The 18,091-nt window shown below is 35.3% G+C and overlaps 1 protein-coding gene across 1 annotated transcript in view; it reads left to right on the plus strand.

Annotated features, from left to right (window-relative positions):
- LOC137177249 (uncharacterized) overlaps nt 1-18,091 on the plus strand; it is a 185,633-nt gene that overhangs the window by 103,995 nt on the left and 63,547 nt on the right. Inside the window, exons 8-9 of the mRNA XM_067583427.1 lie at nt 8,774-8,857; nt 12,602-12,688. Of these exons, the coding sequence (XP_067439528.1) occupies nt 8,774-8,857; nt 12,602-12,688 (171 nt within the window). The remainder of the gene's footprint in view (nt 1-8,773; nt 8,858-12,601; nt 12,689-18,091) is intronic.

Consider the following 18,091-nt stretch of genomic DNA (forward strand, 5'->3'; position numbering starts at 1 on the left):
ATAAAAGCAGAGAACACCCAAAAAGTTATTACTTAAATAAAATGTGAATGGTGTAATCTTTGGAATAATGAGATAACCTGCATCCTGTGATGTGAGTGTACGTGGGGGAATGTGAGGTCTGAGAAGTTTTGACAGGTCAGGAGGTAATAGGTAGCAGTTTGTAGTTTGACTTGAATGAAACCGTAAACCAGTGAATCAGAAGAATTGTAGCAGCTGCATTTTGGACTTGTTGGATCTTTTTAATAGTACAGAATACAAGACCTGAATGACCATGAATGAGAATTTCTGCATCTGACTGTGTTAGAAATGAGTGAACTTGGACGATGTGTCAGAGGTGGAAGAAAACTACTTTAGTGATGTTGCTGATGTTTCCCTCAAATCTAAGATAAATGAAATTACAGGAATTCTTTATCTCTTCTGCTTAGTGGCAACATCAGAAGACAACTTCCTAATCAGAGCTGAAAATGTAAAGTTGAGGTTCATTGATAAACACACTGAAAGGCACCAGAGACAGTCTGCCTTTTTGTATCTGTATGTCTGAAGTCTTTGAAGCCATAAAAAAGTCTTGAAGGTTCGATATTTAAAAGGTCAAGACCAGGCGAGTCTTCAGCTGTACTGCAGAGACTGTGTGTTGTCACTAAACTAAAACGTATGACTCATTACATTTTCTTTGGCTGATTCTTCCTCACCTCTGAGAACATTGTCAGAGTATTAGGAAAACCCATCTCTCATGACTCTACACATATTGTCCACTCTGTTAATACTATTAATATTGTTCTATTTGTTAATGAGAAGCTGTGTTTGTAAAGGCCACCTTCAACATCTGTAATTAATTCAGGTATTTAATCTCTACAACTTTCTCAACTAAACAAAACCACCAGATAAAAGAGCAGTTATGAATGTTACAAATGTATTATTAATACCCATGTTGCACAAGTTTGACATTCACAAAAGAAAATGTAACTTATAAAACCTAATTATGAAACAAAACATGATTAATGAAGAATTGCAGTGAGTTAACACACACTTATTCATCTTTAATACAGGAAACACTGCTGAAAGGACATGGCAAGGTAAGATAGAACATTTTCACATTGGTCACCTATTTGTCTTTAATCGTTTTAGAGTATTTAACATGACAATATTTTAAATAATGTTCTGTTTTCATGCATCCAGCACTTAAAAGTAATTAATATCTAAACTTTTACAAGCAAAAACCAGTGTTTCAAATGCATTCAATGTACTTTTTTTAATTGCTGAATTATAAAAATCAATTAAGTAAAAAAAAAATTGGACACATTGTTAGTTGTTGTTGATTTAGTAATGTGATGTTTTCCTAACAAACAAATGAAGTTTTACAGTCATCAATCATACTGCTGTTAGTTTTAACAGATAAAATTAAAACATGTATTCTGACAAATAGATTTATTTGCAACTAAATACTGACAAAGACATATCTGACCAACATTTGTTTGAATAGCAGCAGTTAAAAAACTTGTAATATGGATTCACTGTGTGATAGATGCATGATGGTTGTGACAATTCTTTATTTATTTCACAGAGATGCTGAAAAGGTTGAAAAAGGGTAAGAACAACTTTTTTTTTTCTTGAACCGTTATAACTGCAGTAAACTAGAAGTTTGACTGTCTGACAGATGTATTGTGGTTGTGACAATTCTTTTATCATTTAATACTGATCTCAACTATTTCTGAGGTCCATAAAACATCCACCCAGGACCTGGAAACTCTCAATCTATTTAATGGAAATATGACAATAATTAGTTTATTTTTTAGTGTCAAATCACAAAAAAAGAAAGAAGACAATTACAGAAAGAGAAGATAATAACAACATACATTATATTAAACATACATGATACTATTGAGTTATAGGAGTGGCAAAAATTGGATTTAAGAGGTGAAGCGTCGACCATGAACCACAACGTCCCTGATTCATGTTTGATTAGGGACCTTTATTGATTGTTGTTCTCCATCTCTCTCTCCCCCCGTCCCTCATTTTCTGTCATCTCTTCACTGATACTAATCAATAATCAACAAAAACATAGAATGCCCAAAAAGTTATTACTTAAATAAAATGTGAATGGTGTAATCTTTGGAATAATGAGATAACCTGCATCCTGTGATGTGAGTGTTCGTGGGGGAATGTGAGGTCTGAGGAGTATTAACAGGTCAGGAGGTAATAGGTAGCAGTTTGTAGTCTGTCACCAAATACAACATTGGGCCATATTCCACACCTTTACTTGAAGAGTTTTACCAACTTTTATGTAAACGGTGTCATGGCTCTTGTCAATCAGATGTATTTGTCTTTTTTTGTGTGGTGTTGTGGTGCACAGATCATTGATCAGTCGATGCATCAGCAGATAGTTTGGTCACACTGTCTAACCATCCTGCAGATAAGGTTTATTTTTAAGACACCACACAGACGGGCAAAGCAAATATCAAGGTCAGGAAAATACCAAACTATCTGTGTGCTGCTTGCGCTGGTCGTTTCACTATCATGAAAAATAGGGCCCAATGTTGTACTTGGTGGTCAAATTATTTAAACTAGTCTGAACTGGCAACCATCATAGACTACTCACAGTCCTCTGTGTTCTGATTAGGATTGGATTTAAAGGTCCAACATTTTAGAGTAGACATTATTGCTGTGACTGTAATACCTGGCTTTAGACATCACCACTTTATTACCATAACACCCGAAAGTGGGGACACAAAGAGTCTCATTGTCCTCCCTGTTCTGGCGCCAGTGTGTTGAGCACTGGACAAGTTCAACTCAGGAGTACAAACTTCTGAGGACAGGAAGACGCTTAATAAAATAAAATGAAATGTGATATAGACTGATCTGTTTGTTTTAATACATTTATATTAATGTAAATGTGGTGATATCTGTACATATAGAGCCCCAGAGGCAGCGCTGCTGTTCTGTCCAGAAAGAACATGAAGCTTCACTGTAATTTACATTCAGACAAACTAATGTGGCAGCTACAATTAATCTGTGACTCCAACATTTATCTTCCAAGAGGATTATATCGTATATCAAAATGCTACGGAGACATTAGAACCAGCGGTGAATCAACAAAGAGCTGCACAGATCAGTTTTCTCCCCGGGATGACGACGCAGGACTCGGGCTGCTAGCAGCTGAGATGACCGGCTGCTTTCACCCGGCCAGCGGCTCCTCACATCTCCGAAAACGTTGCAGCAGATTTACAAACAGATGTTATTTGAATAAACTGACCACATATTTGGAGCCTACATGGATAATTTCGCGCCTGAAAAAATACTGAATCTCAATAAAGTGAGATATTAACAGTCCTAGAGTGAGAATTACAACAGTCTGGCTCAAAATCTCCACCATGACACCTCGCCCTGGGAAATCCAATCTGTGTCCCAGCGCAAGGCACACTGGGTAATGTAGGCCCAGCAAGGGCCCGCCTCCCTACGACAAAACGGTGACAGAAAGTTGAAACTGAAACAGGTGACACTTAAAAAATACTGATAGCGTAAAAAAAATCTGTCACTGAAGAAAGACAGACATGAAGAAAAAATCTGAAGATTGACATTGAAAAACACATCATCATGCAAAAAATATCACAATAAAATAAGAATAAAACTGTAAGATTGTAATTTTTTAATGTCCCTGTTTTGTTTTTCAGTGGAACTTGTTTCACACAACATTTTCTAATACAAGTGTTTCAATGCCAATGTTTTCTTTTTCAGTTCAGGTTTTGTTTTGAATGCCAAATTATATTTTCAATGCCAAAATGTAAATGTCACTGTTCTGGCCCCATATAAAGACATATCTGACCAACATTTGTTTGAATAGCAGCAGTTAAAAAACTTCTAATATGGATTCACTGTGTGATCGATGCATCATGGTTGTAACAATTCTTTATTCATTTCACAGCTTTCCTAGAAAGGTTGAGAGAGGGTAAGAACAACTTTTTTTTTTTCTTGAACTGTTATAACTGCAGTAAACTAGAGGTTTCACTGTCTGACAGATGTATTGTGGTTGTGACAATTCTTTTATCATTTAATACTGATCTCAACAATTTCTGAGGTCCATAAAACATCCACCCAGGACCTGGAAACTCTCAATCTATTTAATGGAAATATGACAATAATTTGTTTATTTTTTAGTGTCAAATCACAAGAAACAAAAAGACAATTACAGAAAGAGAAAATAATAACAACATACATTATATTAAACATACATGATACTATTCAGTTATAGGAGTGGCAAAAACTGGATTTAGGAGGTGAAGTGTCGACCATGAACCACAACGTCCCTGATTCATGTTCAATTAGGGACCTTTATCGATTGTTGTTCCCCCTGTCCCTTATTTTCTATCATCTCTTCACTGATACTAATCAATAAAAGCATAGAACGCCCAAAAAAGTATTACTTAAAATTTGAATGGTGTGCAAGCGCCTCGTTCCTGACCTCATCACTGAAGTGCCAACAATTAAGGTAAAGCACACCCTTGAGTGTAATATTGCGATTATACAACACTTACCAACAAAAGATATAAACAAAATGTATTCATATTGTGAGGCAGTTTGCTCTAAAAATAAAAAAGCTTGTGTTATCTCTGTTTCCATGGAAATACATGGGGTATTACTAACACCTGGAAAACAATCATTCATGGCAGTAGACTCATATGTAATGAAACCTAGTTAACTACTCCAGCAAGTAGGCCGACCCTTATTAAAGACCTAGCAACAGAGATGATTTCTAGTCCATGTTGAGTCAACCAGCCAACTTGAGCTAATGCTTTCTGGAGATTGTGGGATTTCCCAAACTGAATAAATACCTCACATATAAACACAAAACTGCCTTGCTAGCTCAATCGTCTTGTAACTAAAGTATGCGCTGAAAAAAAATATTTTTCCATGGGCAGATTTAGCTACTACGTTTACAAACTTCACAGACATTTTTAAGCTAGTGGTGCCGTGTCACCGACTCACCGGCACAGCTGATGGAGGATGCCGGAGTGGAAGCTGAGATATACTCTCAACTGAATGGAAAATGGCTACGTTTTGCTGTGTATGGGGGTGCCAGGTAACGATAAAGAGTGGAGAAGGGTTCAGGTTTTTCAGTGTGTTCGTATGTAACTCGTCCCACAGTCTCAGAGTTCAATCCAAAGGATCCGTTTTGTTTTCTCCACAACCCCTAAACAGTTCAGTTCAATCCAGTTTCACAAACATAAAAGAAAGACAACTCAAAACTCCGCTCTGGGTTTTCACCGTAGATCTAGCAAAGCAACACAGTACATAAAATAAACCCAGCAGAAATGTCAGATAGGTCGGACCACCGTGTTTAACTATATCTCCTCAAACGTTACAGCAACAGCTGAAAATCACAATAGAAAAAAACAAGTTTGCCAAGTTCACATATCTCCACAATTCAAATTAACCACCAGTTATCTACCCGGAAATGACTGTTGTTGTTGGCGCGACGTCACGATCTGTAGTTCTAATGACTGGCGGAGTAATATGTTTAGTGATGAGGCTTATTTCATTTGAGCACTGCTACGTGTGCTGTCATGCTGATTTGACCACGTTCTAAATGTCTAGTTGACCAATCAGATTGTTTGGTCAGAACTATGTGTTGTATATCTGTAATTAATTCAAGTATTTAATCTCTACAACTTTCTCAACTAAACAAAACCACCAGATAAAAGAGCAGTTATGAATGTTACAAATGTATTATTAATACCCATGTTGCACAAGTTTGACATTCACAAAAGAAAATGTGACTTATAAAACTTAATTATGAAACAAAACATGATTAATGAACAATTCCAGTGAGTTAACACACACTTATTCATCTTCAATACAGGAGATGATGATGAAAGGGAAGAGCAAGGTAAGATAGAACATTTTCACATTGGTCACCTATTTGTCTTTAATAATTTTAGAGTATTTAACATGACAATATTTTAAATAATGTTCTGTTTTCATGCATTCAGCACTTAAAATTAATTAATATCTAAACTTTTACAAAAAGTAGTGTTTCAAATGCATTCAATGTACTTTCTTTTTTAACTGCTGAATTTTAAAAATCAATTAAATAAAAAAGTCTCAAATTGAACACATTGTTAGTTGTTGTTGATTTAGTAATGTGATGTTTTCCTAACAGACAAATGAAGTTTTACAGTCATCAATCATACTGCTGTTAGTTTTAACAGATAAAATTAAAACATGTATTCTGACAAATAGATTTATTTGCAACTAAATACTGACAAAGACATATCTGACCAACATTTGTTTGAATAACAGCAGTTAAAAAACTTCTAATATGGATTCACTGTGTGATAGATGCATCATGGTTGTGACAATTCTTTATTTATTTCACAGAGTATCTAGAATGGAAGAAAAAGGGTAAGAACAACTAATTTCTTTTTTCTTGAACCATTATAACTGCAGTAAACTAGAAGTTTGACTGTCTGATAGATGTATTGTGGTTGTGACAATTCTTTTATCATTTAATACTGATCTCAACAATTTCTGAGGTCCATAAAACATCCACCCAGGACCTGGAAACTCTCAATCTATTTAATGGAAATATGACAATAATTAGTTTATTTTTAGTGTCAAATCATAAAAAAAGAAAGACGACAATTACAGAAAGAGAAAATCATAACAACATACATTATATTAAACATACATGATACTATTCAGTTATAGGAGTGGCAACAATTGGATTTAAGAGGTGAAGCGTCGACCATGAACCACAACGTCCCTGATTCATGTTTGATTAGGGACCTTTATTGATTGTTGTTCTCCATCTCTCTCTAAATGTAAATGAAATTACAGGACTTCTTTATCTCTTCTGCTCAGTGGCAACATCAGAAGACAACTTCCTAATCAGAGCTGAAAATGTAAAGTAGAGGTTCATTGATAAACACACTGAAAGGCACCAGAGACAGTCTGCCTTTCTGTATCTGTATGTCTGAAGTCTTTGAAGCCATAAAAAAGTCTTGAAGGTTCGATATTTAAAAGGTCAAGACCAGGCGAGTCTTCAGCTGTACTGCAGAGACTGTGTGTTGTCACTAAACTAAAACGTATGACTCATTACATTTTCTTTGGCTGGTTCTTCCTCACCTCTGAGAACATTGTCAGAGTATTAGGAAAACCCATCTCTCATGTTTCTACACATATTGTCCAGTCTGTTAATACTATTAATATTGTTCTATTTGTTAATGAGAAGCTGTGTTTGTAAAGGCCACCTTCAACATCTGTAATTAATTCAGGTATTTAATCTCTACAACTTTCTCAACTAAACAAAACCACCAGATAAAAGAGCAGTTATGAATGTTACAAATGTATTATTAATACCCATGTTGCACAAGTTTGACATTCACAAAAGAAAATTTAACTTCTAAAACCTGATTATGAAACAAAACATGATTAATGAAGAATTCCAGTGAGTTAACACACACTTATTCATCTTCAATACAGGAGACGATGATTCCTGGGAAGAGGAAGGTAAGATAGAACATTTTCACATTGGTCATCTATTTGTCTTTAATAATTTTAGAGTATTTAACATGACAATATTTTAAATAATGTTCTGTTTTCATGCATCCAGCACTTAAAAGTAATTAATATCTAAACTTTTACAAACAAAAACCAGTGTTTCAAATGTATTCAATGTACTTTTTTAAATAAATTGCTGAATTTTCTCATTTTTAGCTTTAAAGATTTTTTAACTGGTCATCAGTTCAATCAGTTTTAACAGTTATATAACTCTTTACATAGCAGGTTAATTGTAGAGATGTGGAGATGTAACAACTACACTCAGATCACGTTGGAGATTAATCTTCAGTTTAAGCAAATTATATGAACTACTTCATTTAAAGTGAACGTTATTAACGTAACTTTGGAGACGTCTGTCCGTAGAGCTGCTTTCTAAACATCTTAAACCAACAGTCTGTTACATACATGTGTCCTATTTATAAAGCAGAGCAGGGGAATGACAGACACATTTTTATACATACATAGCAGTTCCACAGTCAAATTATAAATCAGGAATAATATAACAAGATAGATCATGTAACTAATAATACCAATGAATAAATAAAATTTGACAAAACATTTTAAAAAAATTCCAGAAAAGTAGCCGTTTTTTGTGTTTTTTTTTTAAAAAATGATAGTGCAAAATGAGTGATTAACATGAAGACACATGATACAGGACAAGAGAAGAGGGACAAACAACAAAACAACAACAAAAAACTGGATTAAAACTTTTAGATTTTCTTGTAGTGCACATACATGTGTTTATTGTGCTTTTTCTATTGGAGATCACTAAGGGATGCATACAAGTTTTCCACATTAATTGAAAAAAAAGTCTCAAATTGGACACATTGTTAGTTGTTGTTGATTTAGTAATGTGATGTTTTCCTAACAGACAAATGAAGTTTTACAGTCATCAATCATACTGCTGTTAGTTTTAACAGATAAAATTAAAACATGTATTCTGACAAATAGATTTATTTGCACCTAAATACTGACAAAGACATATCTGACCAACATTTGTTTGAATAGCAGCAGTTAAAAAACTTCTAATATGGATTCACTGTGTGATAGATGCATCATGGTTGTGACAATTCTTTATTTATTTCACAGAGCATCTAGAAATGTTGGATGAGGGTAAGAACAACTTTTTTTTCTTGAACCGTTATAACTGCAGTAAACTAGAAGTTTCACTGTCTGACAGATGTATTGTGGTTGTGACAATTCTTTTATCATTTAGTAGTGAACTCAAAAATTTCTGAGATCAATAAAACATCCACCCAGGACCTGGAAACTGCTGAGTCCACAGATACCAACAATGAAACTGGTGAGTGAAAGATACGAACCAGCAGAATTTGCTGTCAGCTTTTGATGGTGGGTGTTAACCTGCTTCTGTGTTGAAACTGTAAACGACATCATCCTGATTCAGAACAAATATTCACAACATGGTGTGTTTGAGCTCATGATGTTCATTGTTGAGTAACACACAGTCTGTTTACTGACAAATAAACAGAAATTATAAAACAAAACATGATTAATGAAGAATTCCAGTGAGTTAACACACACTTATTCATCTTCCATACAGGAGAAGCTTATGAAAGGGCGGTGCAAGGTAAGATAGAACATTTTCACATTGGTCACCTATTTGTCTTTAATAATTTTAGAGTATTTGCATTCAATGTACTTTCTTTTTTAACTGCTGAATTTTAAAAATCAATTAAATGAAAAAGTCTTAAATTGGACACATTGTTATTTGTTGTTGATTTAGTAATGTGATGTTTTCCTAACAGACAAATGAAGTTTTACAGTCATCAATCATACTGCTGTTAGTTTTAACAGATACAATTAAAACATGTATTCTGACAAATAGATTTATTTGCAACTAAATACTGACAAAGACATATCTGACCAACATTTGTTTGAATAGCAGCAGTTAAAAAAACTTCTAATATGGATTCACTGTGTGATAGATGCATCATGGTTGTGACAATTCTTTATTTATTTCACAGAGTATCTAGAAGAGGAGAGAGAGGGTAAGTAACTTTTTTTTTTCTTGAACCGTTATAACTGCAGTAAACTAGAAGTTTGACTGTCTGATAGATGTATTGTGGTTGTGACAATTCTTTTATCATTTAATACTGATCTCAACAATTTCTGAGGTCCATAAAACATCCACCCAGGACCTGGAAACTCTCAATCTATTTAATGGAAATATGACAATAATTAGTTTATTTTTTTGGCTGATTCTTCCTCACCTCTGAGAACATTTTCAGAGTATTAGGAAAACCCATCTCTCATGACTCTACACATATTGTCCACTCTGTTAATATTATTAATATTGTTATATTTGTTAATAGTAGAACCTGTGTTTGTAAAGGCCACCTTCAACATCTGTAATTAAAGCTGCAAGCAGTGTTGAACGGGCCCTCGCGCCTCCGCACACGTCAGGCTGAGGTGCAGTCAAAAGGCCTCTGTCATGGGCATGTAGATGTCTTCAGACAGTGCAAGAAGGAGATAAACATCACTTCCTTTGTCCACTATTTTGCCTGCTGCTGGGGCTGCTTCGCTGAAATTTCGTAGGGGGCGCTTTTCAGCCAGTTTACATCACTGATCATGTCACATGATCACTTTCATGTAGACGTGTTCAGGCCAGATTCTTATCAAATATGTAAAGTTTTGTGCAGACTAGAGCATTTACAATAAAGTTAAAGCAACTTCCTCTGCCATGGCGAAACATCAAATCTCAACGGTGTGAGGATGAGAATTTTCTGCAGGGTGAGACATGTCTGTCTTGCTCACACCTGTGTCATCAAAATTATGCAGGTTTTTGGCCCATTCACTTGAATATCAATTAGTAAATTGAAAACTCTTGATGAGTTTGTGTGTAAAATAAATTAATTTCCTAATTTTCATCAAGTTTGTTTTTTGAAAAGTAAAGACTTTTGACCCACATGACCTGGTGAACGTTTGATTGACATGTGTACTGTCAGGTGTGTAGAGACAATAAGTAACTGCAGCTGGACACAGAAAAATACTCATATATTTGAATGGAGAGTGTGAGCGAACCGCTAAGAGCTCAGGCCCTAATAAAGGAAAAACTGCAGTACAGAGCTACACATTTTAGTTTTGATTTCATTTTTATACAGCACTTTATTACTAAACTGTCACCCTCACTCCATTTCTTCCCCTCCCCTCATAGGTCATCCCCACTACTGAATTCTACATATAAGACCTACAATTATTGTAAAATAAATGATAATAATCCTAAACTTTATACAACGTTTGTATATAATGTACTGTATGTATATAGGCCTTTCGCCCCCCCCCCCCTATTCTCTCTCTCTCCGTCTCAGTTGGAGAGGAGGATTTTAGAGTACTTTTCTTGTAAAATATCCTCATAAATCCCATGACTCTGGCTAAATCTTACATTGAAAGTCATATTTTTTTTGTAGGAAATTTCGTCGCGAATCCATTGATACAGGTTTGAAAGTGGTCAGACTTATAGTTTAGACGTCAGACGCCTCAGTTTGGCACAAAGTCCATGCCCAGAGATTGCCTCCCCATTGGTTTACATTCGTCGTATTTTGATGGGCTTATTGCGCACTTCCTGTTGGATTTAGGTCAGGGATGTCAAACTCACCAAATTTGGCACGCACATCAGGTCTGGTGAAAAAATTTGATAAGATGTAACAATTAACTCCCAAAGTGCCAAAATGTGGTCAAGAGCGCCACCTATGTAACGAATATGGCCGCCACGGCCCGTAGGAATATCATAGAGAGATTGAACCAAAACTCAATTATTCATCTCATCAAGATCTACAAATCATACGCGGACACCCCTGACCTAAATCCAACAGGAAGTCTACAAGACAGACATGTCTCACCCTGTAGAAAATTATCATCCTGTCAATCAAACTTTCAAAATAAAAGCGCACCACACTTGTAAGGAATATCCCTCATTTTTAAAAGGCAAAATGATCTGATCCCGACTGGCCAGAGTGCGAGGTCCACCAGATAAAAGAGCAGTTATGGATGTTATAAATGTATTATTAATACCCATGTTGCACAAATTTGACATTCACAAAAGAAAATGTAACTTATAAAATAAACTAATTATGAAACAAAACATGATTAATGAAGAATTCCAGTGAGTTAACACACACTTATTCATCTTCAATACAGGAGAAGCTGAAAGGGCAAGGCAAGGTAAGATAGAACATTTTCACATTGGTCACCTATTTGTCTTTAATAATTTTAGAGTATTTAACATGACAATATTTTAAATAATGTTCTGTTTTCATGCATCCAGCACTTAAAATTAATTAAAATCTAATCTTTTACAAGCAAAAACCAGTGTTTCAAATGCATTCAATGTACTTTTTTCAAAATTTCTAAATTTTAAAAATCAATGAAATAAAAAAGTCTACAATGGGACACATTGTTAGTTGTTGTTGATTTAGTAATGTGATGTTTTCTTAGCAAATAAATGAAGTTTTACAGTCATCAATCATACTGCTGTTAGTTTTAACAGATAAAATTAAAACATGTATTCTGACAAATAGATTTATTATCAACTAAATACTGACAAAGACATATCTGACCAACATTTGTTTGAATAGCAGCAGTTAAAAAACTTCTAATATGGATTCACTGTGTGATAGATGCATCATGGTTGTGACAATTCTTTATTTATTTCACAGAGTTCCTCCAAAGGTGGGATAAGGGTAAGAACATCTTTATTTTTTGTCTTGTACCATTATAACTGCAGTAAACTAGAAGTTTCACTGTCTGACAGATGTATTGTGGTTGTGACGATTCTTTTATCATTCAATAGTGAACTCAAAAATTTCTGAGATCAATAAAACATCCACCCAGGACCTGGAAACTGCTGTGTCCCCAGATACCAACAATGAAACTGGTGAGTGAAACATGATCATACTGACCCAGTAAGACCCAGATTATGAAACAACTGGAACTTTTCTTGAATCGTTTTGTGTTGCGTTTTATCAGCAGTGTGTGACAGATGCATTGTGACTGTGACAGTTCTTTTAACTTCTTAACATTTTAACAGAGAGGCCAGCAAGTCTTGTAGTTGTGCAAGAAACATCCCCCCAGGACACAACATCTACTGGGCCTCCAATAACCAGTCATGTAACTGGTAAGTGAAATGTTTTAATATCCAACAGGTTTGATGGCCAAAGCCATGACAGTCGGATTTCACCCGTTGAAAGCACCAATTATATTCCCCACAGTAACTGCATTTACATTCTGTCTGTACTTAAGCACCATTTTGAGGTACTTTAACTTCACTCGAGTGTTTCCATTTTATGCTACTTTATATTTCATCTCCATTTCAGAGGGAAGTATTATACTTTTTACTCCACTACATTTATCTGACAGCTACAGTTACTGGGTACCTTGCCCAGATAGCAAAATTGTTGTGGCCCAGATCCGGCCAACACCCGACACTTTCGGCACTTTCATCCGGCCCACATACCACATGGAATGATGGCATTTGGATGGTCCGCTCCTGTTTCCCAGCTCTGGGCCACAAGCAAGCCAAATGTCAACCAAGAACAAACCAGATAAACCAGAACCAGAATACACATAACTGAGAGCACCGCATCTTTACCAAATCATCATCATCATTTGGGATATTTGGGCCATATTTGCTATGTTACATGTGGGCCATTTCAGGCTCACATCCATTTTGTCCAGGCCAGAAGAAGGCCAGCAGTGCAGCATCATTGCCTGAGATGGCCCACTTCTGTATGCTATCTGGGTGTAGATTTCAATTTTACATGTAAAACATGTGATCATCACATAGATATTTGTTATAAGTAGTTGAAATTAGCAGCACTTTCAACCAGAGCAGTAAAATTTTAATTACACCTGAATACTCTGGCTCACATACAGCCGTTTTTCTACATAACAAGTACTTTTATTTTTGATAATTTAAGTATATTTTTCTGCTAACACGTTTTTACTTTTATTTAAGTTAACTTTTGACTACAGACTATTATTTACTGGACTAATGGAGCACTTTTAAAGTGTGATATTAGTATGACTACTAAAACAGAAGATAACTGAGACTTTCTTCAACTTGCTTCATGATGTATTCACTTGACTCGACTATAAATCTTCCTAGACTGTAAAACAAACACATTTATCTTGGACTATTTTAATAACTTATGAATGAGAGATTGCACTTTGTGACAGGTGTATTGTAGTCATGACAATTGTTTTATCATTTGACAGAGAGGTCAACAACAAGTCCAGATGTCCCTGAAACATCCACCCAGGACCAGGAAACTGCTGAGTCACCAGATCCCAGCAATGAAACTGGTGAGAGAAATATTATTGTAACCAGTCAGAATGATGCCAAAAGTTACAGCAGCAACAGCAGTAAACTAAAACTCTGTGTGACCTGCATGTATTAGCTGCATTGTAATTCTGATAATTCTTTTATCATTTTACAGAGAAGTCACCAATGATTACTGATGACCTGGATACACGCTGCTGATGGATGAACAGACAGCAGATCCAGAAGATGAGGCCCAAAGCTGAAGTACTTTGGGTTTGTTTTTACTAAAAAAAACCTGCAGGATTATACCAAACAACAGATTTGTTGTCTGTCAGGACAGAAGTTCAGGGTTTCATCACTGAATGTAACTGCTTTGGGCTGATCCTTCCCAACAGATGTGATTACAAGCACTTTTAAATGCTGACAGCTGTGAGCAGGACTGTGTGAAATACCTGCAGCCAGGTGGAGGTTTGTGGTTGTGCATCTCTAAATTAATTTATTAAGTTGGCAGCGGTGACTGTATTTGAGTTATATATTTTTTTTTTGCATCCAAATCTCTTTATTTTGCATTTTGCTCTGTTTCGTTGTTTCTTTCATGAGCTGTAATTTAGATTTTGAGTGTCTTTAAGTTAGATTTAAGTCTAAAAAAAGAAAAGAGGAAACTTTAGTTATTTTGTGATGCCTTTGAACTCATAATATCAATACCAACATGAGCATTTGGTGGCACAATATTAAGACTCAGTGTCACTGTAAAGTTTTAATTTTTTTATTGTAGAGAAATACACTCGACTATGCAGGATGTGTTAAAGCAGCAAAATAGTTTACAAATGGAAACTCATGTTGTTGTGTGTTGCAGCCTAAACATTTTATCAGATATAATTTATTCTTTGATCAATCCTTACTTGAAAAGGCTGATTTTTTTATACTTAATGTATTTTTCATACTTCCAAGTGAACTTCTTAAGAAAGCTTAGAGTAACAAGAATCCTCTAACCTTCACCAGAGTCAAATTAAATACAGTACATATCCAGCTTATGAGGGTCAGATGATTACTGGCTTCTACAGGAAGTTCTAAGGTCTGAGGAACATTTTAAACTGCTAACATGCCAAAGAGAAGAAACAAGTTATTGATAGTGGAGGTAAAAACTTCTGCAGATGATCCAGAACGTGGCGGCACGTCTGGTCTTCAACCAGCCCAAAACAGCACACGTCACCCCGCTGTTCATGTCCCTCCACTGGCTCCCAGTTGCTGCTCACATCAAATTCAAAACCCTGACACTCGCTTATAAAACAGCAACTTAAACGGTTCCCACCTACCTGAACTCTCTCATTCAGGTCTACACTCCCTCCTGCTCACTACGCTCTGCCAATGAAAGGCGCCTGGTACCACAACAGGGCTCTAAGTCGCTACTAGACTCTTCTCTTCTGTAGTTCCTCGGTGGTGGAACGAGATACCAAACTCTGTTCAATCTGCAGAGTCCCTCTCAATCTTTAAGAAAAGACTGAAGACCCAGCTCTTTCACAAACACCTCTGCACTTGATGGACTGAAGGAAGAGAAAAAACAAAACAATTAAACAAAAACAAAACAAATCTGCTTCTATGCACTCTATGTATTGCCTCTGTGCACTGTCTGTTGGCATCTACATCCTATTGGACTCAAACTTAGTTTCATGGTACTTAACTGGTGTTGTTCTCTCCTGACTAGATCCTTGTTTGTGTTGTATCAGCTCTCAGATGTACGTCGCTTTGGATAAAAGCGTCTGCTAAATGAAATTGTAAATTGTAAAAAAAAAAAACAGGATGTGTTGAGTCTCTGGAAGAGAACAATTTTATTCTTATAATGTAAAATGTCTCAGGTTTTTAAATGTTGTTACAAGCTGCTGCTGCTGCTGCTGCTGCTGCTGATGATGATGATGATGATGATGATGATGTCAGCACTTGTGTTTTGTTTCTTTTCTTGATGCTTTTTATGTTCTATGTGAAGCACTTTGAATTGTCTTTTTAAAATGTGCTGTACAAATAAACTTGCCTTGTTCTCACAGTATGACATCTTTATTTATGTTTTTTGGTTACAAACAGAGGTAAGTGTACTTTAAGAATATGGGGATCATATTTTGATATTCTATTATAACTAAACATCTTTATTTAAGATTTCAGGGGCAGCGTATTTTAATAGACCAACATCCTCTATCAAATAATGCTCCCACTACAGAATCATTTTATATTACATCACTACTCACTCCATGTATACTGTAAGAATAAGGGGAGAAAGTTGAAATATTCTATTATAACATCTTTATTATTATGACTCCAAAGACAGTAAAATGTTCTATATATTTTAATTTCATGTGGAGAAATAAAACCTACTATATTTTAAATCCCAGCTAGTTAAAAGGTGGTTTAAAAGCTTTAGATTTTGAGTTGCTTGTCAGAATAAACTGGATTAGGAAATATCTCTCTATGTGGTTTCACATAACAGCAACTCCACACATTCTGTATGAGTAAATAAATCATGATACACTACAAATGTTTGATTTATAAGAAAGCAAAACCTTTTACCAACTATTCACTCACATATAGTATATGTAATGTATAAATGTGTATAAAGTCTCGACAGCAAGGTTACATAGATTGACAGTGGTGCACTATATTGACTCCTGAATCATTTCTCACTATTGTAGTCTTGGAATTATTTGTATATTTGTATAATATATAATTACTTATATTATACACATGAAAACGGTGGTTTAGGTTGAATGTCTTTCATTGCTTGATCATAGTTTGAAAGCGTCAGTGATACAAAGATTGTATAATAACGCTAATTGGTTTTATGTCTCCAAGTGGTTCATTTGTGGGAAAAGTTGTATCTTTTTTTTTAAGTTATCTCAATTCTTTACAGGATTTAATAGGTTTATCCCAGATTTTGGTTAAATTAATAGATTGTATTATAATAGAGGGGCTTTAAATGTGTTTTTTGCATGAATTGAGTTTTTTTAAGGAGTATAACCCAATAAATTTGACAAATACAATTAATACTGACCCTGAATTTTCACCTTTATAAAAATATTAAGGCCCTTTTAAGTTATACTGGTAAATAAGGTATCTTTTAATGTGTTTTGATCAAAAAAGTCCTTAAATTGTGCAGATAATCCTCAAATATCTGAATATGTTACAATCAAAAGATTCATTAATTCATTATCCCTGTAAAACCCAATTAAACACCTTAATTACATAATTATCAATGGGTAAATGAATGGAATTAGGGTTACAAAAAAGGGATTCACTTGCTTTTTCTTTGGGAAATCAAAACTAGAGATTTTTTTGTATGAAAATCAGCTGTTCTACAAACATTTTTAGTGTTTTAAAGTGCATATTTCTCCAGCTGCCCTCTCTTAAATGACCAAGACTGGAAATAAGTGGCTCCAGCTGACAACATACTGTAAGACGACTAAAAGTCCCTGTTTAGAAGATAAACCTGTGCATTTTTGCAGATCGTGGAAGGCTGGACACTTCAAATGGAGCGCTGACAATCACAGGACTGACTCCAGACGACAGCGGCAGCTACACAGTAGAGATCAACAACAAAGTCACCAGCAAGACTCAACTCCTGGTTATCTGTAAGTGGAGGAATTGTGTATGAAGTTTGTCTTAGTTTATAAAAAACGGCCCTAAATTCAAAGGAAATGTCTTTTTGTTTTGTTTTCTATCAGCTCCTGTCTCTAAACCCACCGTCTCCTTATGGTGTGAGCCTGAGATGACCTACTGTGTCCTCACCTGTAATGGTGACACCACAGACGCTGAACCAGTCACCTACTGGTGGACATCAGGTGACACGACGTGGTCTGCAACCAAGGAGCACAAAATAACAAAGGTAAACACAGGATAATGATGTTTGTGTGTCTGATCAGTAACAGATAAATCATGTTGAAAGAATAAACCAGAATCTAGTTTTTAAATTGATTCACATATTCAGGCATCAGTTGGTGACCAGCTGAGGCAGAATCCAGGTTGTGCAGTTTAGGATATTTAGACAGTTTAGAATATTTCTGAAATTAGCTTTAACTATATCTGGTATATTAAATGTGTTTTGCATTGTCTCTGGTAAATAAACAATATATAATTAAATAAACTGAACAGCAACATGAACAAACCTGCAGAAAATAAAGATTTCAGATCATGGAAAGGGCCAGACTTGTCTCTGTAAAGTCATAAAAAGTGACAACAAGAGCTGCATTTGGATACAAGGTTGAACATTTT

Source organism: Thunnus thynnus, chromosome 24 (genome assembly GCF_963924715.1).
Source record: "Thunnus thynnus chromosome 24, fThuThy2.1, whole genome shotgun sequence".
NCBI classification, from domain to species: domain Eukaryota; kingdom Metazoa; phylum Chordata; class Actinopteri; order Scombriformes; family Scombridae; genus Thunnus; species Thunnus thynnus.